The sequence below is a fragment of the Symphodus melops genome (assembly GCF_947650265.1).
Source record: "Symphodus melops genome assembly, chromosome: 11".
Taxonomy (NCBI): domain Eukaryota; kingdom Metazoa; phylum Chordata; class Actinopteri; order Labriformes; family Labridae; genus Symphodus; species Symphodus melops.
In genome coordinates, this window is record NC_136701.1 from 3340104 (window position 1) to 3362709 (window position 22606).

General features: G+C 44.2%; 2 protein-coding genes across 2 annotated transcripts; both read left to right on the forward strand.

The window, feature by feature from the left end:
- The first annotated feature begins 778 nt into the window (after nucleotides 1-778).
- atp5l (ATP synthase, H+ transporting, mitochondrial F0 complex, subunit g) lies at nucleotides 779-3240 on the forward strand. The gene is made up of 3 exons (XM_079355937.1): nucleotides 779-940; nucleotides 1290-1450; nucleotides 3045-3240. Exons 1-3 carry the CDS (start codon nucleotides 889-891, stop codon nucleotides 3141-3143), a joined length of 312 nt encoding a protein of 103 aa, XP_079212063.1. The 5' UTR covers nucleotides 779-888; the 3' UTR covers nucleotides 3144-3240.
- Nucleotides 3241-5336: 2096 nt separating this feature from the next.
- ywhag1 (3-monooxygenase/tryptophan 5-monooxygenase activation protein, gamma polypeptide 1) lies at nucleotides 5337-22094 on the forward strand. Its single transcript, XM_079356040.1, has 2 exons — nucleotides 5337-5575; nucleotides 19949-22094. Exons 1-2 carry the CDS (start codon nucleotides 5489-5491, stop codon nucleotides 20603-20605), a joined length of 744 nt encoding a protein of 247 aa, XP_079212166.1. The 5' UTR covers nucleotides 5337-5488; the 3' UTR covers nucleotides 20606-22094.
- Nucleotides 22095-22606: the final 512 nt, after the last annotated feature.

The following is a 22606-nucleotide window of genomic DNA, read 5'->3' on the forward strand; positions in this document are numbered from 1 at the left end:
AACCTTCTTGATCCTATGTAACCTGTTGTTATGCCCTGTGGAAACTAAACTCTAATGAGAACAATTCCTTTTTAATCTTTTTAATCCTTCTACCAGTAATGCCTTTTATATTCACCTTCTACTGCAGGGGTGTCCAAAGTGCGGCCCGGGGGCCATTTGTGGCCCTTGAGTGGATTTTTTGTGGCCCTTGACTTCAAATCGAAGAATCAGAAGATTTTGGCCCCAGGCCTCATCAGATGGCATATTTCATTCATTTTTTTCTTTTTCATGTTAGCGAGGGAGACCTATAAAAGCCTGACTATTCTTTCCAAAAAATTAGAACACAACAGTTTCCCACTGCAATTAATTATTGTGTATTTACATTATTTTTTGAAGAGGTCAAAATACAAAAAGTTCCTTCCAATATTTAAAACAAAAAAAATAAAAAAACCCTGTGGCCCGTGAGCGATTCTAACGCGACAATTTTGGCCCTCAAGAAAAAAAGTTTGGACACCACTGTTCTACTGTAATCAAATATTGAAATAGTCTGTATGAACCATTTGAGCAAAACGATGCGGATTTACGGCGCCCTCTAGTGGCCATACAGTGGAGATTGAAAGGCTAGTTTAACCATTTAATGATTATGTAACTGAGCTGTGAGGCATCACAACAAAAAGATGAGGGAGTCAAACTGTGCTATTATTAAAAAAACGTCTTGCTATCGTACGTCTTTAAAACAAACTAACAAATGTGACGTTAACCATAAATATCCCGACGTAAGGACGGTTTTCTGTTCAGGCACATGCGCGGTCAGCTACAGTCGGGGTCCTTTCTGCTACTGGAGGTGACATTCATTCGTGTTTAGCAGAAACCGGGACAGCCTTTAGCATCCGCAGAAAACAGGTCAACATGGCACAGGCTGTGCAGAAACTGGTCGCGAAAGTGCCAACCCTGGTTGGTGGTGAGTTGTCCTTTTTATTTATGGATTATAATCCTGTTCACGATGTCTGGAAATGTCAATAAACAGCATGAAAAAAAATCTTTTCTGGCATGTCGTGCTGCTAACAAGGCCGAGAGATACTGGATGAATTAACCGGATTTAACGACAGATTATCTCCGTTTTCTTCAATAAACACTGCAAAAAGATGTAGTGAAGCTTTGTTTATGTACTAGTTAATGTTAGCTGACATGCTTGACTTGGTTTGTTTACCTTCAATAAGACTTGAAGCTAAGATGCTAATGCTATGTATAAAAGCTGCAGAAACAGAAAAGTTACACCAGATTTTATAGCAGTGTTTCTTCAATCCTAGCTGCTGTCACCTACTCCAAACCTCGGCTAGCCACCTTCTGGCACTACGCCCGGGTGGAGCTGGTCCCCCCGTCCCCTGCAGAGATCCCCAAGGCCATCGAGGGAGCAACAAACCTGGTCAAGGGTTTTCAGTCCGGACGTATGGGTCAGACTACAGTGAGGGTGCGTGAGAAACAAGTGTCCATGAACTATCCATTAAAGCATCCGTTTACTATAGTGACAGTTACTCTGAAGTGGGGATGCACTGGTTCATCGGATCAGATGATATTTTCCTTGCTGATATTATCGTTAGCCAATTTTAAACCTTTCAATGCTGACATCTAGTTCATCTAACTTCTGATTCTGAGATTAGGCTTTTTATCGGGCAGATGAAGTCCCCTGTTAAACAATCTGTGGGAGTCTGACACCAAAGGAAGCCAAGAAATGAGCATCAGCAGTCGGCACTGATTTTCCCACTCGGTGCATCTCTACCTTCAAGTGTTTTTAAAAGCAAAAGGGAAATAGGCCTGATGGAGCATTCATGTGGTATCGGACACATCGGGAATATTAGTACATAAACGCCTGCCATCTTAACGGTCATTACACGGGAGGGTAAAAAGTGTTTTAGTTCAAGGTCAGAGTTTCTTTATTTGCCTCCCTGAGGAGACATTTGTCTCCTATATTGGAAAAATTGCTGCAGACGATACAAGAAACAAATAAAAACAACAAATATAAATGTGCAAATTACTATGAGCAGAAAATTGGTTTATCCCTGCTACCAATTTCCCAGCATCTGCTGAAGTGCCCACACCACAGTCACACGTTAATGCACACTCCACATTCTGAGTTAATGTTCAGATTCTTTTTATGAATTTACTTAGTGCACATCAACTTTTTTCTCACATATGATTTACAACAAAGACTTTAACACATTGTCTTTGTGCATAAATGCTTTTTTTTGGTAGGTTTTACAAAATGAAGACTTCCCGAGAGGAAATAACTTGAACACGCTGAAGGTGGAAGAACGGCTTTCCTTATGCGTTTACAGGTTTTATATATAGTTTAGTCATTTTGGGCATGGATTCCCAAACTTTTCACTCCCCAACCCCCAAAATAATGGTGCGAGACACAAGAGACCCCCACTGTCCCTGCAAGTGGTTAAAGAAGCTGCACACTCTAGCAGGCCTCAAAGGGACATTAAAACAACATGAACAAATGCAGCAGCCTTAAAATAATGATGTCGTTCTTGTGTGCATTTTTATTTACAAAGTACAAACTCAAAGTTTTTACTGGTTTTTAATCAAAGATCTCACTTGAGGACTCTGGTTTGATTTCAAAGTGTTTTAATTTCAGGGTAATGGGTAAAATTTTAATTTCTAAGTATTTTCAAATTTGCTTATGGAAAGCATCTTGAGACCTCAGTTTTGAGAACCACTGATGTAGTAGATGTTATGTTCCTGAATGTAGAATTGCATATTCATAGTTATTGTAGAGGATTGATCGGAGAACTTCTAAAGTTATCAGACACATTTATTTTTAAAATACGAGGAGGGAAACGTGTTTATAGTTCTAACAGAGCAAGACCTTAAAACCGTAAAATGGATTTCTGACTGTCCACTCTCCTACCTCTAAAAAAAAAAAAAAAGGCATATAAAGGAGGTGATGTGAAAAACTAGTTGCTGCATCATTGCTGTCACACGCTTGTGTTACGCGTAGCTCGATCCGTGCTCCCCTGCGATTGTGTCTTATCCCAGTTTTGTTTTTTGTTTCCTCACAGGATGCTTTTAGGAATGGATTGGTGGCCACCGAAGTGTTGATGTGGTTCTACATCGGAGAGTGCATCGGCAAAGGAGGCCTCGTTGGTTACAGTGTCTGAGCCTTGGACTGTTTCTTTTCTTTGTGCTTTGAGCGCTGTACGCTCAACTTCCTGCAAAAATCCTGGGAACCAATAAACAGTTGTGTATATAAACCAACATTGTTGTTTATTGTCCATAAATCCTGTATGTATACATAAGTCATGTGAGCTTATAGCTAAGGATGTTAGAGTCTAAACGGATTCCTACAGTTTTAGCACGTGGGGGTGGTTGTGGCTCAGCGGGTAGAGTCGTTGTGTTACAAAACCAGAAGGTTGAGGACTCGATCATCAGCTCCTGCGAGCAACATGTCCGATGTGTCCTTGGGCAAGACACTCAACCCTGAATTGCTCCCTCTGCTCCGTCAGGGTGTTCACGTGTCGCTGCTCCTGTGGTCGACTTCTTGGTGCGTGAATTGCCCCACGGGGATGAATAGAATTTTGTAAAAAAGAAAATATATATATATCAAGCGTTTCTTTTGCATATATTTTGTTATATATATATATAGTTTGGACGTAGGACAGCGAAGTGGCTGAATTTCTGCAAGCAAGGGAAGAAATGTATGCCAGTTAAACAAAAGGTAACTTTAAAAAAAAAAATCTTTATTTAAAGGAAGAATGTGTGACTTTTTGATCCAGCAGATGTCGCCATTGAGCACCAGCATGAAACCAAACCCAACAACAAACGGCTGTTTGGTGACACCTCCTCAACACTGAAGCCTCCACCAGTGACATCCCTCTGTCCCCTCTCTGCTCATGTTTATATGAAGAAGTTATGAATTACAATGCACCATAATTAAGCACCATCAACGCAAGCAGCGGAGAAAACTGTCCTTTGCTCGATCTGCTCTCTGGTGTTTGACTAAGGGGAGGAGCCTGTCGTCCTGTCCATGTTAACGCGGCTCTGACAACAACACAGCCAGTGGGACTCGAGCTTCTCTCTCATCGTAGATAGTCACGACTCACAGACACATTTACACAGGAGAGGCTGGATTTCTCCTTTATTTGTTGCATGTCACACATTCTTTAATCAGGACAAAAAAACCCATTGGAATTAAATAGCGTGTGCTAGCGGAGCAGCAGGGCAGCAGCACAGGTAACAACGTTTCTGACAAACAATACTCAGCCATCAAAATTACAGCCTTGTCTCGTCAGCTTGACGCTTAAACATACAGGGATCTGCCATTAGCGAGCTCAGAGAATGAACATCTCGATGGCTGTATTTCTGACTGCACAAAAAACATTTGTTTACTTGACAGTGTTTAGAAAATTCGATTGTTCCCTGAGTTATGTCTTTAGCGTCTCTACAGTCTGTAACACTTCCTGTTGGTGGCCTGCAGGCAGAATTACTTTAGCCCAATGATCAACAAATCGAGGGGCTGTGCCATGAAACCTGTCAATCATTTACTCTTCAGAAGTGATTGGAAGAGGATGCTACAGTGTTTGGGATCCCCCTTTAGAGATATTGCATTGAGACTGTAAATATTAGTGGACGAAGGCTAAGTGAAGTTACCCATCTGGTCCCGCAGGGGGCTTTTGGAGTCACATCGATGGCGGTCTCCCAATGCTGGAAATACTGTCTCATCCTACTGACAGACTGAGCGCTGAGTGCTGGAGCCGAGGTGTACAGTGTGTGACGATCATGATCAGACCTATTTGGTTTATTGAACCAGGCTGTAAACATGTTAATGGCTTTTTTCAATGGGTGTGTACGGTACTCCCTATACTTCTGCAGCCAGCCTCAAGTGGACACTCGAGGAACTGCAGGATTGTCCTTTTCTGCATCAGCTTCCTTTTTATATCACTGGAGGTTGCGATTGGTGTTTTTTCATTATTTCTCTATATAGGTTCTACCAAAATGAAACATTAATCTCTTGTTAATCCCTTAAAGAATACTTTCCCCACATTTATTGTGTGAAATTAAATGCTTTGTCCTGCTTCATACCATCCCTGTGATAAAACACAAAAGTCTGAGGAGGCCCCCTGCATTTTTGCCTACAGGGCCCTAATAAATTCGACCATCGCCACTGCCCACTACGAAATCCTTCATAGGTGATCGCCTTCTTTTATCAGATATAATAATGTCAACCCTACATTGCCTAAGTGTGGGGCCACAGGCTGTGCTGTCATACTCCCTGGACTGCCTGGCTCGTTACATCACTCGGCTAAGACACGCCTTTTTGGGTGGTGACACAATCGCAGGGAAAGTGCTCGGAGGGGGAGGGGTGTCCCGTCGGCAGGCACACAGACAGCAGGCAGCAGCTGCAGCAAGAGGAGCCGGTACCCTTTACTCTGCATTGAAACATTCACATTACCTCTTGATTTTAGCTCTGACACAGACGGACAGCAAACACACACGCTCCGCAAAAATGGTAGACCGCGAGCAACTGGTGCAGAAAGCCAGGCTGGCTGAGCAGGCGGAGAGGTACGATGATATGGCAGCTGCCATGAAATCGGTAAGTAGGCTTCTTCTGGAACCCCTCCTGTCTCCTTCTTTTAAAACACATGCATTGACAATGTCATCACATATCTGCATGTAAATGTGAGACATGTGTTAGAGATACGACAACCTGGCACAAGGGACAGAAAGGCGCAGACAAGGAGGGTGCTGCTGGCAGGGAGCAATTCCAGTTAAGTGGATAAGCCAGACAAAAACTGATGTAAATGGTGTATTAAACTTATGATTAAAGACTCCATTTGTGAGTGAGAGATAACTCTGATGAGGATGAGGCGCTGTTATAATGCCGTTTGGGCAACATCATTTTGAGCAGGACCTCAGGGCCCGTAAAGCCTTATTTCCTCCTCCCAGCCTTAAACGTCTTTCCATGTCAGATAGAATCGAACCTTTTCCACCCTGTAAGGTCACCATTAAAAGTAATGATATGTACAGTAAGAGGCGGCTTTGGTTGGCATTGTGCTGCGGTGGATTGTGGTTGTCTGAATTGCGGACTGTCTGATCTTGGGGCGGTGCCTTTCGGCACACTCCTTTACAAACGACCACCAGGCTGATTTATTGTGACAGAAAAGAGGGGAATAACACACTAAATGTCGATAAGACAGTATTTAGTTCTCCTTAGTGACTCTGTGTGCTGTAAAGAAAGAGAATGGACATTATCCCGTGGAAAGATGCGCATAGTGGCGGAGCAGAGGACGCACTCGGTGGTACCACGATGATGAGAGTGACAGGCTGGGCTGATGGTTGTGTTCCGGTTTACATGATGCTGAGCACCATTGATTTGCAGATGGGGGAAAAAAACCCCTCTCCTTTTCTTCGTCTTTGTGCTGAAAGACAAACTGGCAGCGGTCTTCATATTTGCTCCACGGTAATTGGCGCATTGACGAGCAGCAATGTTGGCTGAAGGTTGATCGATATGCGCAGAAGCAGCGCACGAAAAAACCTACGAAGCGTTCACCTTTCAATCAGACGTGGGTGTCGGTGGACAGAAATCTTTCTAGAAGGCTCTCTCTCTCTCTCTCTCTCTCTCTCTCTCTCTCTCTCTCTCTCTCTCTCTCTCTCTCTCTCTGGGTGTCATATTGCAGCAAAAAAAGGCTTCTTTTTCTTAGGGTTTGTGCAATCCGTATAACACGAGGGACAGCCTGTGTTACTCGATGCTGTGTGTAGCAACCGCATCCCTGCGTCCTCGACCTCTTCCAGCAGGTTCCCACACAGAGGCGTGCCGCAGCATCTGCCAAGATGCAGCACAGGCCCACCCGTAGTGCACCATTTCATGGGCAGCGTTTTATCACAGCTCCACAAAGGCTGCATCTCTGTATGGGTGGACTGAGCGGACAATAAGATGATAGAGGAATGGATGGATTGAGCAGGGGAGATGATGTGCAGTGTGAGGAGGAAAGAAAGGCCTCAATAGGCTGTGTGTGCAGGAGTTTATCTGTCTGTGATCCTGACCTTTAAGTGACAATATACAGACCTTCTGAATGCCCATATCTTTCCTTTAATGTCAGAATATCTTCATTTCTCAAACTCTCTCTGATATCTGTTTGCTGCAACTGCGGTGTAACAAATGTTTTTAACACAGGACAAAACAAATATTAGAAGCTACATTTCTCACGTCAGCTTCAACTCTAAGAGTCAAGAAGTGACCTGTCAGCGTGTTTAAGGGCCACGCTCTGACACCGCTCTCTATAGGACCGGGCTGTGCTGCTAATGCCAGAGGGGGCCCAGCTCCACCCCTTCCCATTTTCTGCCGAGTCAGAGCGAGAGCTGCCCCTCACCCAGCCAGTCTCTCTGCAGCACCGGGCAGTGGGGTGTGTCTGCTGCCTCGCCCATCAGTTCAGGGGAATCCCTTGTCACTGCAGACATGGCAACCACGCTGGTGGCAAATGAACCGGCTAACCAGGACACACACAACCCTCACTCTAACCCAGAAATCAGGAGTCAACCAACATGCTGTGCGCTCACCTCTCGTCTTTCACATGATCACTTTATTTTCATTCATTTAAACGTAGAAGGTATAGGCATTATCAAGGACTTTTTTTTCTCCTTCATTTTTTGAAGTTAACATTTTTTTTGTTGAGACAGAAAGGTTTGACTCTTGTTTTTTAATACCTGCAGTAATTGAGAAGTATTTTTTTTAACATCTAACAAACATATTCCTGAAGGAAATACTTCTTAGTCACGCTTCTCATCATTTTGATTTTCGAGGAGCTGTGTTAGACATCACAGGTTTTTTCAGCAGCCTCACACTCTGCGTGTCCTGATTCTGTCTTTCGTCGTGTCATTTTGTTTTCCTCTCACTTTAACCCACAGAGTACAACGCTAGATATTTTTGGATCACTAAAAAATCATTTACCCTGAGCACCAAATTGAAAACAGCTTCAGGACATCTTTTAAAAAAGATCTATTTTTAGGACAGACGATATAGTACATCAGGTTGGACTTGAACCCGGTTCGCCCACCCAGTGGACGTTAGACCTACACAGGGAACGAGGTAACAGCTACAGGACATCTTAACTAAAAGAAATCTTTATTAATTGAATTTAGATAATGAATAAATGCTTCTGGTTATAACTGATTTAGAGATAATAAAAAAACAAACCCACAATGATCAACCCAACAATCGATCTTTTTGTATCCTTAGAGCTCCAAAGAGCAGCAGAAGCTAGCTGAAGAAGTTTGCACATGAAGCATGTCTTGACTGTTGTCTTGTTATGTGTGCAAACTTGGTAAATGCGTCTTCCTTATGTGTGCCTTTTTAGCATTAAAACCTCTGACTGGCATACTGACTGCAGAGTCAAAATCAAAAAGTAGTTTTTTACCAAGCGACATCCTCCGGTCTTGAAAAATGAAGCCGTTTTTACAGACTGCTGACGTCACTCAGGCTTCGTCACCCGCCTGTTCCTGCCGGGGGCGCTGGAGTCCCATCGAGGGCGGTCTCCATGCTGGAAATGCTGACTCAGCCTAACATTCAGTCAACCTTACAACAGGCTGAGAAATGGAGCTGAGGCAGCTTTTAAACCTCTTGACAAACTGCTACCCCACGGCTACCTGTCATTCACATCAGATATGTGTCTAACTATGGATAACTCCTTCATCAAATCAAAACAGATGAGTCATCAACCCCCCCCCCCCCCCCCCCCCCCCCCCCCCCCCTACAGTGTGGGCCAATCGAGACACGAGGCTTTTTGAATGAGTGTGTATGTGACTTCCTGTGTTTCTGCAGCCAGCTTCCGGTGGACACCCGAGGAACTGCAGGATTTTGCACTTCCTGCAGGTTGCTGCTTGGTTATACCTTGAAAGTGTTGCATTAGGTCACAGATTTGTGCAAAACTTTGTTTGCTCTCCTGGATAATAAACAGCATGCACTGTGAAGTCCCTGCTCTGTTGAAGTGCATGCAGTTGACCTTTGCTGATGCATTTCTGTGAAGGAGTCCTTTACATAAGTGACTTTGAGTATTGAATATTTATTTCATTAAAACTTACAATACCTAAAGAATTTATACTTTAGATTAAACTGAGGACTGAGTAATATAGTATACTTATACTGAGTAATCATAGTTTGACATGGGCGCAAAACCTCCTTCCTTGGATATACAGTCATGTTTCAATCTTTGCTCTGTATCTTCAACTCCACTTGTTTGATTTCAGTTTGACACGAATAACAGGAGCAGAGCCACGAGAGCGCCTCCTTTTGTCTTGCTGTTCTGGTGCCAAACAAAGTCTTATTATGTACATTCATGTGTACCGGATGTACTCTACTGTATGCATGTTGAACCCCATTTGACTGCTTTCAGCAACTTAATCCGTGAGCATCACTGTTCACTTGGACCGCAGCTTACACACACGCATCTCGGATTAGACGGTGTAAAGTAACTCCACATAAAGAGCTTCTCTTGCTCACTCTGCGTCTCATTATTCATAATCAGGCCACACATTATTGGTCAGTGTACTTAGTAGTGCCATCCTTCTTCATCAGAAGTGTGTGCTTTGTACATCACACTCACTGGTGTTTGGGGATATGGATGAAGAAACCCCCCCCCCCCCCCGCATGGTGCTGGATGCCCCCTTCAGATGAACAGATGTGGGGTTGACCCATTTCTCGGTGATGGTCGCTAAGAGGTTTCATAAGTCTCAGCTTACGATATGCAGATCCCGTGAACACATCCGAAACACAAATAATCTAAATTCTATCAAACCTCTCCTACATGATTCAGTCATGGACTCAAATAACAGAAGGTGAAATACATTTCCTCTGAGACCAAAAAAAAAAAAGCTCACGCCAACACGCATGCTTACTCTTCTTCCTGCACGACGTGCGCACAGACACAATGACGGACTGTATGACTGATTTGTTTTCAGTTAGCTGTCACACACACACACACACACACACACACACACGACCACGTGCACAACTTCTCCTGTTGATTGTCCTGGCTTACTCAGACTCCAGAGTTTGTCAGTAACATGAAAACTGTTCTGCCTTTCGCCTGGTGAATGTCCAGTTGTTCCTTTGTGGCCCGAGATCAGCATTTAACTTTCACTGATTGCGTTTATGTCTCAGAAATGATGAACATAGTGTTCACTAGTGAAGATTATCCTGATGAACAAAGGCAAAGCGTGTTATCAACTATTAATTCTTATTTTATGCAACGACCCAAAAAACAGACAGTAAGCTTTTTGTCGATGGAACCGGCACGATGCTAACTTCCAGCTTGGCCTACAATATACAGTATTATCCCTGCAGCACTCTGTTATGCTTTTTTTATGTTCATTGACGGTATATTTTAAAGTTTGTGTTAAATAATCAAACTTATCAGAGTGCGTCCCATTAGCTGATTACTTGTCTGCAAAGTGTAAGAAATCAACCTGTGGGTGTAAAGACCTGTTGATCGTCAATGATCACTTGTAGTATCCAGCTACACGCTACGCTAGCAGAGATCAGTAAAAACTGTATGTCAGATTAATATTGACTCTGCCTGCACACTCCGGGTAACCAATCACTGCAGGGGCATTAAAAACACGTCGATTACTGATCCAAATGTGACCGGTAACAACATCACTGTCACTGCCACTCTGAAGTCTGACACGACAGCATCTGATTGGTCCGTTGCTATGGGAAACAACACAAGCTGGTAGAGACACGCAGCCTTGAAACTTAATCATTTTCTTTTTCATCAAATTTGAGTTCCAACAACCCAATCTTCAGACGACCCGTGTTTTATTTTAGCTGCAGGACAAATTTCAATAAACACAGTGTGTGTGTGTATGTGTGTGTGTGTGTGTGTGTGAGTGAATGTGTATAAGTGTGCATATGTGTTTATGTGTGTTTGTGTGGGAATGATGAGAATCTCTGTACAAGTGGGTGTGAGTGGGAAGCTGCATCTCATGGGAGATGTTTTCAAGCTAAATTGAGCTGTTTTTCACACAATATGTAGATCTCTTCAGGAGGACGGCTCTGTATCCTCTCCTCACCTGGATGTTCACACATGAACCTCACAGCGGGAGACTATCCCGGTCAGTTTGGAGGGGACGGCTGGTCGGGGGGTCTCGTGAGATGTGACGTAAAGAAATGATGGGAAAGTGGCGGACGAAGCAAAACAGTGTGTTTTACGATGCTCTAATGAGACTATCTGACTTTCTATCGGTAGTTCAACAGAATCGAAATATAAACTACAGAGTGGAGAAGAACATGCTGGAGAACAGGAAACGGAATGGATCAGGTTCATTAGAACACGGAGATCGTCACGGTTGCGTGCAGACAGCCAATGCTCTCACTCCAGTCACAGGATGTAAACGCCACCGCCCTCTCCCATTGGCTCAGGGAGAATTCTCCAGATTGTATCCTACTGCGTTCTCACATCGACTCACGCAGACCACGAGGAGAGAAGAACACTGGCGAGAGAAGCTCTGCATAAAGTCTGAGTGAAAAAAAGTGGCTGTTTGTGTTCTCACATGCAGCGCCTCCTGAAAGTATCACAACCTTTACAGGAGTTTTCTGCAAGTGTGAAAGCCCTGTTCGATTTCTCCTCACAAATTCGTCTGAGAGTTTATATAGATTTGTGTAATTTGAAGGCTTTCACTACAGTCGTTGTGCTTCACTAAGAAATGGGGTTATGTGTCAGGAAATATCCATCTTCTCTCCGCCTGTTTGTTCTCCATCCATCACACTTGTTTTGTCTTTTGTCCAGAAGGCAGAGGAAGCATCCAACTCCTTTTTTTTCTTTCTTTTTTTTTCATTGCTGTCGTATGAGCATACCCCTGAACCTCAATCCAATTATGAACGCAGCCCAATGTCATCTCAGGATACATCAGGCTGTCCCGAAATGAGCCCTGACTCAGAGATGAGTCACAAAGACCGTACAGAAAACCGCCCACACGACCCACCTACATGCAACATAATAAGGCTCATATCACAACATCGCAGGGCGTTACTTATGTTTGCAGCAATATGTGAAGAATTGAACCCTTATTGCTTTCAGGTTCAGCAGCACCTTATCGTCTCTCTGTCACCCGCTTATTGTGATGTTGTCTTTCCTTTGCTGAGTCACTGTCAGCGAGTGCACAGACATAAATGCTAGCTGCTTTATAAAAACATCATCTGCTCAGATCTGCAGTTGTAATATAGCTCAAAGGAAATGAGGGAGAAGAAGAGAGGAAACTAAACAGGAATAAGTAGGGAGGAGCTGCTGCTTCTGCTCAGAGTCTTCTAAAGACTAGTGTCTTTGTAGAGAATATTATTTTCCTCTCTCCGAGGTGTCTCTTCTTTTCTGAAAGAAATCAAATACACACTTGTACAAAAAAGTAAAGCTGCCCTTCTGGACCTCGGTACATGTGTGCAGAGACCCTGTCCTCTGACCAGATTTGGCTGTTTTTGCTGACTCGGGACGTTTCTGGGCGGGGGAGCTGATGTATGTCTTCTAGCCAATGGCAGAGTGTCGTTGAGTTTGGGGAAAGATACATTCAGGGCAAAGAGAGAACATGATCACAGCGAGGCGTAACATCAAGCAGATAAAGCTCATTCTACAACAAGGCTGAACCTTGTGTTGGCTTTTACCCAGAGAGTCCGAGCTGGCCTCCTCTCTGTGAGACAGGCGGGTTAGCTAACACCGGCGGGGAGCTTGTGCTAGTGTGCGGTGGCTGGCATTGTAGGTACAACAAGACACACAAAGTCCTGCAGTGAGCGTGCGCTGCGCTCCTGGGGGGCGATGAGCCCAGAAGGAGGGGCCCCGTTTGAACGTTGTTGTTTAAATCCAACCTCTCAGTAGATGAAGTGAAGGAGGTCATGCATCTCTCTGGACCCAGAGAAGTTGAGTGATCTTCATTTAGTGTGTTTGTGTGAGCAGTGTCCATTTCCCTTGTTTGAGCATGGTGGTGATAAACACCTCAGACGGTCAGAAGGCCAATCATTTCAGGTCAAACTGCTGATGTTGTCAACACAGAGAGTTTCTGTTGTGACTTCTCAAAAGTGTTTTTTTTGGTGGGAGGTTTGCAAAATACTCTTATTTACATTGGAGATGGATTTATTTGTGTAATAGGTTTTCTTCCTGCCCAGATCATGTATTGAATGTTTAGTGTTTGTGGTGTAATGGATGAGGTCGTTGGCTCCATGATGGGGCTCTTTGGTTTGGGACTTCCTGCCTCTGGATGAATGTGAAGGATTATAAACAGAGACTGTAAGAAGATCAGGATAGTATGAAGGAGAAACGTGAAATGTGAGTTACAGTTTATGACGACGTATTAGTAATGCAGTCGCACACTGAGCTCAGCGCTGGGATTGTTAGTAACACCAGGAGTCCACATGTGATGAGTGTGCAGCAGACGCTCCAGACTGTGAGTTTAAAGAAATCACAATACATGTTTATTAACCTGCTGTCACTCAGTAATAAATACATTTTATGTATTTTATTAGTCCAACTTAATCCATTGATTTGTGTTGTTTTAGGAGTGAATTAGAAGGTGCTGTCCCTTAAATCAGGGATCCCAGCTCGACTCCAAATTAAAGCAGCCAGAGACCGGGGAGCCCCAGCGTCCGTGGAGGTGGTTGATGGATGTAATGTAGCACACACCAATCAGCCTATCCAAAAACTGGAGAGACAAAATGACTTGTTATGACCATGCAGACTCTAGCACTCTAGTGGACAAACCGAACTAAATAAACACACACACAGGTGGCTTCATGTTTATGTGTAAAGAGCTGCAGACATCTACAGGCATCATGACGTCTTTATATGTTCACATAGATTATCCCAACATTCATTTTTGGGAACCACTGCTCCAAGGCATCACACAAAGCAGCCAATAGGGTTTTCTTTATGCAACAACATGCATTTCCGAAGAAGCCATCGTCCGTACTAATAGAACTATTTGACAGCAGCGTGTTGATGTTCTTTCACTCTCGGTCACGTTGTGCAACATCCATTTATTTTTCTTCATCTTGTCATTTAAACATGCTCTGTAAGGTCCTGACTTTAATATTCCAGTGTTTATACAGTTTCTGTTTTTGAACGTCAGCTGTAGTCATGGGAAAAACTACTGTCATATGTGTTGGCATAGCAACAAGGAGCTACTTGAAGCTCCCTCTCCACCATTATTACGAAGACTCGCACATAGAATTGCACAACACTCTCCTTTTCTTCGCACCAGGCTCGAGCTCCACTCACACCGCCGCCAGTGACGTCAGGCCGTCCACGGCGCCTTTGTGCTCTGCTGCGTAATTGAGGGTCGGCAGGGGGGTTGTCACACCAGGTCAGAAAAGACCGGAGTGAGAGAGAACATGAGCAGGGGATCTGAAGGAAATCGTGAAGCTGTGGTTCAGTGGTCAACCTTTGAAATATGAATCTGTCCGAGAAGGCAGTGAGGTCTCACCCAGACTTCTCTCTGTCTCTGCTCAGAGCTGTCAAACAGGAAATTATTGATTGTCCTGCCCGGCCTTTGTTTGCATTAACACTCAGTTGTTTTGAAAATTTGACTGCCTTGTGCGAGGATGAGTCACGAGAGAGCGAGCGCGGTTGATGAGCTTTATGGGCAGACAAGGCTTCATTGTCCTCCCGTCACCACAGCTTCCGTCAGGGCTTTCTGCTCAACCCGCAGCCCTCCAAACAATGGCAGCCATGTTATCACAGACGTGCCGTTTAGGCCTTGTTTTCCTGACCCCTCTGTTGCTCCAACACTGACCTACTCCGATTGTTGTATGGGCTGTTGGTCACACACTACTTTACATTAACTGTACTTTAATGGGCTGTGGTACAGAGCGGTGCTTCAGCCATGACTAATGGAGGGCAGGGTGACGTTCTCTTGTGCTTGTAAGATGGATCATTGTGCAACGTATGTCAGTTTATTGTCTGCTTGTCTTCATACCTGACCTTCGTACAGCCGTCTTTATATTTATGTCAGTTGTAAAATTTACAACGTCTTGTGCTGAAACACTCCTTACTGAACAAACACAAAGTTGACACTCCTGCCAGTGGACATCTCTTATGTCAGATGATTGTTCACTACAAAGTACAGAGCTGGATGTGGGGGCTTCATAAGAGCTTTCAGATTGTCTCTGTGAAGACCCTACACACCACGACTTAAAGGAGCAATATGTAACTCTGACCGGGAGGGTCTGAAATGGGTTCTGCAATCCAAATCCAAACTTTTTCAGACAGCTGTCTTCCCCCCTCCCCCCCTCCTCCGTAGAGAGAAGACAGGGCAGGGCACAACATTTCACAGAGTCAGCCTCTTGGTAAAGATGAGGGAGAATCCACTGGAGAGCTCATCCTCTTGGGACCATGAAGGATGTGAACATAATGTATTAGAAACAAAAGTCCTCTTACAGGAAGTAGAGCGTATCGAGTCGACTATATGGTTAAACACAAGAATTACATGTTATGTTTTTATATGTTGGACCTTGATGCTGGTCAAATGTCCTGCTCAGACTGCAACACAGGCGCCCGCTACAAGCCTTGGATGAAGCTCCATAGTTCACAGGCTCGCTGTCTTAGATCATCTCAAAGGAGCAACAAGGTTTGACAATATTTTGAAAGAGAAAACTGAGATTAAAATAAATGTAGGCTGTGTCAATTTAAACTGGCATATCGGCCAGAGCGGCCGTAAGCTAGCATGTGGACGTTAACCTGCAGGGAGGACCGAAGGCGTGTTGTGTTCTCACCTGAAGAGAAGTCGTTCAGGCCCTGTTTACACGGAGATGCTGTGACAGTAAAACGAAACAGTTGAGTATCGGATTGGCCTTTCGTTCACACGGCGTCGGTGCTTCACGGGGGTGAAAACGCAAGCTTTTGAATTCGACCTCCAGAGTGGAGCGAAATGAATACGGGGGGCGTATCGCAGCCATGTGAACGAAACGGAGCGAACTCTCTGGCTGCGATGACCTCACCACACCTCCCCCCCATATTTTTGGACATGCGCAGTAGTCGAGAAAAAACATAAACAACAATGGCGGCGGATTCGCTCGTGCTATGTGCTTCAGCAGCTATTCGCGTTGTATAAACAGAACCTTGATATGATACTGTGTATGTCACCGCTGAAAGAGCATCGAACACTTGCGGCAAATAGTTCAACCTTTACCCGAGCACAGGGCGACCATACGCAGCGTTTAGGTAAGACTTGGGAGAACTAGCCGCTGAGGAGGATGTTGTGGAGGAAGTGGTTATACTGCTGAGTGTCGCGTTGTAAAGTTCCACTGCCCACTACTGGCCGGGCATGAGAACTACATCGTTTTCACTCAGGCAAGACCTGCCGTGTAGACGGTCTGTGCTTCCAGAATCTGGAGTGGGGTCGTTTCGATGCGTTTCTGTCACAGCGTCTCCGTGTAAACGGGGCCTTAGTCCTGATTCAAATTTCATTTGAACTATGAAATTAGTTTTCTGGGAACATCGTTCATCTTGGAATCACTTTACCATTAAACATTACTTTGAATTTTACTGAACAGTTTTTTGTATTTAAATGTGGATGTGGTTCATCCTCTGGGCGGCAGTACTGTCATCTATAATTAAAGCAGACAGACTGGTGTGAAAATCCTCTTTAAATATCCAGGCAAACTGCTGCCTCTGCTTGGCACCAGCTTTACAACTTATGCAAAATTAGTAAAGATTCTCTTCTGGTGATGATGATGCCTATATTCAGCTCTGTTAGGTTGTACTTAAGCTAACATCAGCATGTAGACTTGATGTTAAGCAGGTAGGTTGGAAACGGTAAATCCTCTTGGTACTCTAAATGTACCCAAAATGTGTCAGACGGATCAACGAGCTGACATAAATATCCGCAGGCTCTGCACACCTTGATTTAGGTTGACGCATGATCAAAGTGAAAAGGTTGCATTTGATTTTGGCTGCCTTTCATGTTTCATGTGCAGGCTGTCTGCCTTTTTATAATCAGTACCCTGTCACTGTGAAAGTGACCAACCCCCAGTGTTTGGGCTGAGTGAAAGGTGTGAGAGATAAAGGGGCCTGTTTGCACTCGCCCCACCCTCAGTGCTGCAACTTTCTCCATATACCTTCAACCACGTCAGCCGGCCTCCCTGCCAAAAGCAGCATGTTGTCTGTGTCTCCAGCAGCGATAGCATGGCCCTCACTAACAAAGCAGACTATGCAGTCGCCATGGAGACAGTAGATTGCATCACTGGTTTGCTCTTTGCCCTTCACTGCCTTTTCTTTTTTTTACAGTTCAAGTTAGATCTGATTAAGTCAGACGGTTGGGTCCATTGAACTGAACCACAGCTGTGATGACTGTATCAGTGAACATAAAAAGTGGGTGTGGACGGATGAGGCCTTGTATGGCTTCATCCGATGAACACATCGTTTGTCATTTTACTCATATGAACACACACTGTGGTTACAACTGGAACACGGATTAGCTGCTCTTGTGTGTAACTGGAGTCAAACCAAAGCATTGTGACCCAGCGGCCAGCTCATAGTGACTGAAGCACCTCTAAAGGTCACATATCCTCAACCAAAGTACATAAGTCTCAAAGCTCCACAAAACATATGTGAAGTGTCTTGTTGTAAATCCACTCTGATCCTGTATGCTTATAAACCCCTCTATTTCAGCCCTGCTCAGAACAGGCTGTGCTTGTGTCTGTAGCTTTAAATATGTAAATGAGCAGTGTCTGACCACGCCCCTCTTTAGAAGGGCTTGGCTGGTTCGGGCTTTCTCTCTCCATGTCCTATTGTTTACGTGAGAAGGCCAGACTGAGAGAGCAGAACAAACATCTAGCTGTGGGATGGTCACCGACCTGGGGGAGGGGTTACTGCCCTTTGTGACGTCATAAAGGGAAAATCTCCAAATGGCCTGTTTGTGCAGACATTTTCAAGTGGAGCAGGCATATTATTATTTTTGCATATAATGTGACCTTTAAACTTTGTTATCTGACTTTATCCTTGACACTGAGGCTCGGCCATGTGCCATGAATGCTGCGCCCTCCCATGCAGCACTCCCTACGGGGATAATCGTCTTGATGTGTGACAAAAAGTTCAGTCAACTCTTTGTGCCTTTCTTTCATTGCGGTAGCAGAGTGCCAACACCCCATGAGATAAGAGAATGCTTAACATGGCAAACCCGATCACCTGAAACAGCAACTGAATAAAAAAACAAGTCTTGTTATCAATGGCTGGCAATGGCCGACTGTCGGACAGTACTGCTTTGATTCAGACAGAAATATCTATTGAAAGGACTTCCACTAAATGATTTACAGACTTTTGTTTTCCCCTGTGGATGAGTTCCTCTCATACCTTTTTACATAGCACAAGTTGGTAGTTAAATATTTCAGCACAACCATTTCACCAACATATATGGTACTCAGATGAAGCATCATCGTCATCACTGCTATGCAAACAGACTCAGAAAACGCCATAACAAAAATGGAATCATCTGTCAAACCCAGAGATTGTGGAATTTGTCAAAATGTCTTATTTCCCAAGCATTTTTTTTTTTTTTTTGCTGAACTAAAGTTATGTGACATGAATAACTCTGCACACATGTTGTGCCTTTACATTAAGGAATTCTTCTGTTTGCTTAAGGGGAGCCTCTTCTCCTCTGCCACAGTCGGTCATATCGGGCCCTCTCAGACAAAGAGAGCCATGTTGTAAAAACGGATTCTGGATATGCAACATGAATATTTTTAGCATTGCAAATAAACGTGGCAGTGAGTCAGGCAGTTTGCCAATCAGGTGATGGCGTACTAACATGGTAAACTAAGCTCGGTAAACATTATCCATGAAAACCTAAACAGTTTAGTCATTGTTAGCGTGTCAGTGTTTGCTAGCAACAGTGTATCTAAACTGCTGCTAGCAAGTTGTTAACATGAATGTAAGCCTCGTTTTGTTTGTCCAAGGAGGGAAGCAGCTTCTGTGTTTTATGCCGAGGGCGTGTAGTCTCAATTAAGATACGGTAAAGGCAAAAGTTGTGGAAAGTCGGTGAGGTCTGCATAATGTGTATCGTTTTGTTATAAAGCGTGGATTGAGGACAAAAGGTTAAGCCAGTATTATGTAGAAGCTTCCTCCAACAGATGGCAAGTCACTTATCATGTCAGGGTTTTTTTTCTCTCTCGTGCATTATAGTAAAAGCAAAACAGCTTAAAAATACAGCCGGATCAATTATTTCTATTTATACATGCAGAGTGTATAAATAAGATCCCGTCAGTGTGGAGGCAGCATTCAGCATGAAGGCATTGTGCAGATCTGCTGTGGTATGTTCATGGAGTTCATGAATTCTGTCCTAAAAAAGAAACCAACAACAGGCTTTATAGTGGGAGAGGTCTGTGAAGGTCCCTGAGCTACACAGTCCCAGTGGGGTATAAAGGATTAAATCCTCCAGCCAGACACAAGCCCGTCCAAAGAAAACAAAACCAGCGTCCAGAGCTGCAGAGAGCCAATCAGAGGCTGACTTGTAAGGATGATGTCAGCTGCTGGGTGTGGGGATTTTGTTTTCGGTGTAGTTGAATTTATGAAGGTGTATTTCCATATGAAAAAAAACAACAAAAAAAACTCTCTCCACCATTCTGTAGCAGTCAGATGACGCACAGTGAGGCAGCCCAGCTGACCTTATAATCCACACGTTGTTTCCTCGACGTGGAATCACATGGGGAGGTTCCTCTGACTTGCTTTTTTGTGCCTCTCCAATTTTCACTGTCCTACAGAAGACTTCCACTTTTTTACTCGGCAGCTTAAACCATGGTTGGAAGTTTTAGAATCACCATTGCAGCCAGTCAGACAGCAGTTTCTGCACAGTCTGTTGGGGGCCCACCAGCCAGGGTTCATCATCTTTATGTTTTAAATAATAGTTACTATTAACATACATGCATGTACCAGGTTATTAAATATGTCATGTTAAAAAACCCGATGAGCTAACCAATTGACTTCTCTTTCTTTAGGTGACAGAGCTGAATGAAGCACTATCCAACGAGGAGAGGAACCTGCTCTCCGTGGCCTATAAGAATGTGGTCGGAGCACGGCGTTCATCATGGCGCGTCATCTCCAGCATCGAGCAGAAGACAACGGCTGACGGCAACGAGAAGAAGATCGAGATGGTTCGGGCCTATCGGGAAAAGATCGAGAAGGAGCTGGAGGCTGTGTGCCAGGACGTGCTCAACCTCCTCGACAACTTCCTGATCAAGAACTGCAACGAGACGCAGCACGAGAGCAAGGTGTTCTACCTGAAGATGAAGGGCGACTACTACCGCTACCTGGCCGAGGTGGCCACGGGGGAAAAGAGAGCGGCAGTTGTGGAGTCCTCGGAGAAGTCCTACAGCGAGGCCCACGAGATCAGCAAGGAGCACATGCAGCCCACCCATCCCATCCGCCTGGGCCTTGCCCTCAACTACTCCGTCTTCTACTACGAGATCCAGAACGCCCCAGAGCAGGCGTGCCACCTGGCCAAGACCGCCTTCGACGACGCCATCGCCGAGCTGGACACCCTCAATGAGGACTCCTACAAAGACTCCACTCTCATCATGCAGCTGCTACGAGACAACTTGACGCTGTGGACAAGCGACCAGCAGGACGACGAGGGAGGAGAGGGCAACAACTAAAGAGTCCGAAACCTCATTCTGCCAAAACGACACAACACGCGCGCGCTCACAAATGATGACAAAATAATAATAATTATAGTTAAAAGTTCTTAGAAATTAAAAAAAAAAAGGGGGGGGGGGAAGGGGAGGGGGGACAGTGGCCGCCAATTTAGCCGATGGTACTAACTCGGCTGCTGTTCTTTATTTTTCAACATATTAAAAGTGAAGACAAAGTTGGAGGAGGGGAGACAATTTCAGTTTGAGAAATAATCTAGGATTTGAAAAATTGAAGAGTGAAAACCCCTCCTTGGTGTAGCCTCTGCAGCATTTGCCAAAATACAAGTTTAGAAGCAAAGAGGTGTTCATCACAGTGTGACGATTGGGTAACGCTACCTTCACACTGGCAGAGACTGGTCATTTCGCGCAAATGAAGCTGAGCTGTCTTATTGTATTTGGTGAGGGGAGGAGCACTCGGAATTGATGCTTGAGCAGCGGAAAAATGTTAGAGTCACCTTGAATGTCATGGCCTTGTTTAGAGAGAGACAGAGAGAGAGAGAGAGGACAAAGCGAGAGACGAAGAGGTTGCAGACGAGCTTTTCGGGCTGTCAAAGTCATCGTGTTATTCCGACACATACCGACACCTTTAGATGCAACACACACTTTGTGATGGTTGAGGGAGAAGCAGGTTGTCTCTGTTGATGAAGATAACATCAAGTAAACTGTTTCTGTTTGCTTCCTGTCAGGTGTCAGTCACACAGTCATTCTGTAACTAAAAATACAAAACTCATCCAGTAAACTTAGTGCAGCTTGTCCCTCTCATGTGCTCGTGTGCTTTATTAATGAATAAATTAACTGTTTTTGGACACCTAATCTTTACTGTCAGTATTGTCGTTACTAGAACAACTTCTATTGGCTCCCTAGGTTTGTAGGATTTGATTGGCAGACTCAAAGACGGTAAAAAAAAAAATACTTCAAATAAATTTGACACGAATCAATAAGCCTTCACAAATCCACCCTTATTCTGCAGCGACGCTATCCTCATACCAACCTGTAGGATGTGTGGAACGGCACCTGGAACCACAGACTCGATTAGTGATGTCAGCGTATCATTTGTGGACAGAGCACATGCAAAGTGGGAGCTCTAAACGTAGATGTGAGGTTTGTGGACTTCCTTTGTCTTCAGTTTCTTCTGGGTCAAGAAATGCACTTGCCTATTATACTGTTTCTTCAGTGTAAGATGATAACTGCTCCAATATTCTCCATAATACAATATTGTGCATGCTGGTGATGTATTTATACAGTAGCTTCAATTGATTAACTTATACTGTAGATGTTATGTATTCATATGAACATGGAATTACTAGAACCTTAATCGGATTCTTTTCTATTTATTTCTTTTTATTGCGATTGTTAGCTAGACCTTCTTTTAATCTGTGTTTTCTTTACTCCATTTGCTGAAGTACGCTATACCAAAACAGTGATTGTTAACAATAAATTGATCTGTTACGGACTCCGTCATGGTGACATGCAATTCTTGGTGAACTGGGGAACAGGATGTGAAGAGTAAAAAAAAATATGGCTTCTGATATTTGACCGGGAAACGATCTTGCAATGCAGCATCCCATTGTGTCACAGTCTCAGGAGGTCTGAGAGCACTGATGGCAAATTCAACAATTAGACACAGTGGATCACTTCTCCCTGATACGTTAAGAATACAACAAACAACTTTGCAGAAGTGCAAAATCCTGCAGTTCCTCGAGTGTCCACTAGAGGCTGGCTCCAGGAACCCTGGAAATAACATCCACACTCATTCAAAAAAGCAGACATGTTTACAGCCTGCTGCAAAAAACTAAAGAGGTCTTATGAGCTCATGTTTGGATCAGCACATATTGTAGGGGGCGGGTGAATGTTTTGATAACTCACTTTTTATGAAGGATAAAAGTTATGCACACTTAGGCGCAAACTGATTGACAGTCAGGTGGCGTGTAACGGTTTTCCATGAGGCTTAAAACCCGCCTCAGC

What these genes read in the sequence shown, in the direction of transcription:
- atp5l (XM_079355937.1), top strand. Translation starts at nt 889, where the DNA reads ATGGCACAGGCTGTGCAGAAACTGGTCGCGAAAGTGCCAACCCTGGTT. An exon ending in AGTGCCAACCCTGGTTGGTG is followed by an intron (nt 941 to 1,289) that starts GTGAGTTGTCCT and finishes CTTCAATCCTAG; the next exon opens with CTGCTGTCACCTACTCCAAA. An exon ending in TGGGTCAGACTACAGTGAGG is followed by an intron (nt 1,451 to 3,044) that starts GTGCGTGAGAAA and finishes GTTTCCTCACAG; the next exon opens with GATGCTTTTAGGAATGGATT.
- ywhag1 (XM_079356040.1), top strand. Translation starts at nt 5,489, where the DNA reads ATGGTAGACCGCGAGCAACTGGTGCAGAAAGCCAGGCTGGCTGAGCAG. An exon ending in TGGCAGCTGCCATGAAATCG is followed by an intron (nt 5,576 to 19,948) that starts GTAAGTAGGCTT and finishes CTCTTTCTTTAG; the next exon opens with GTGACAGAGCTGAATGAAGC.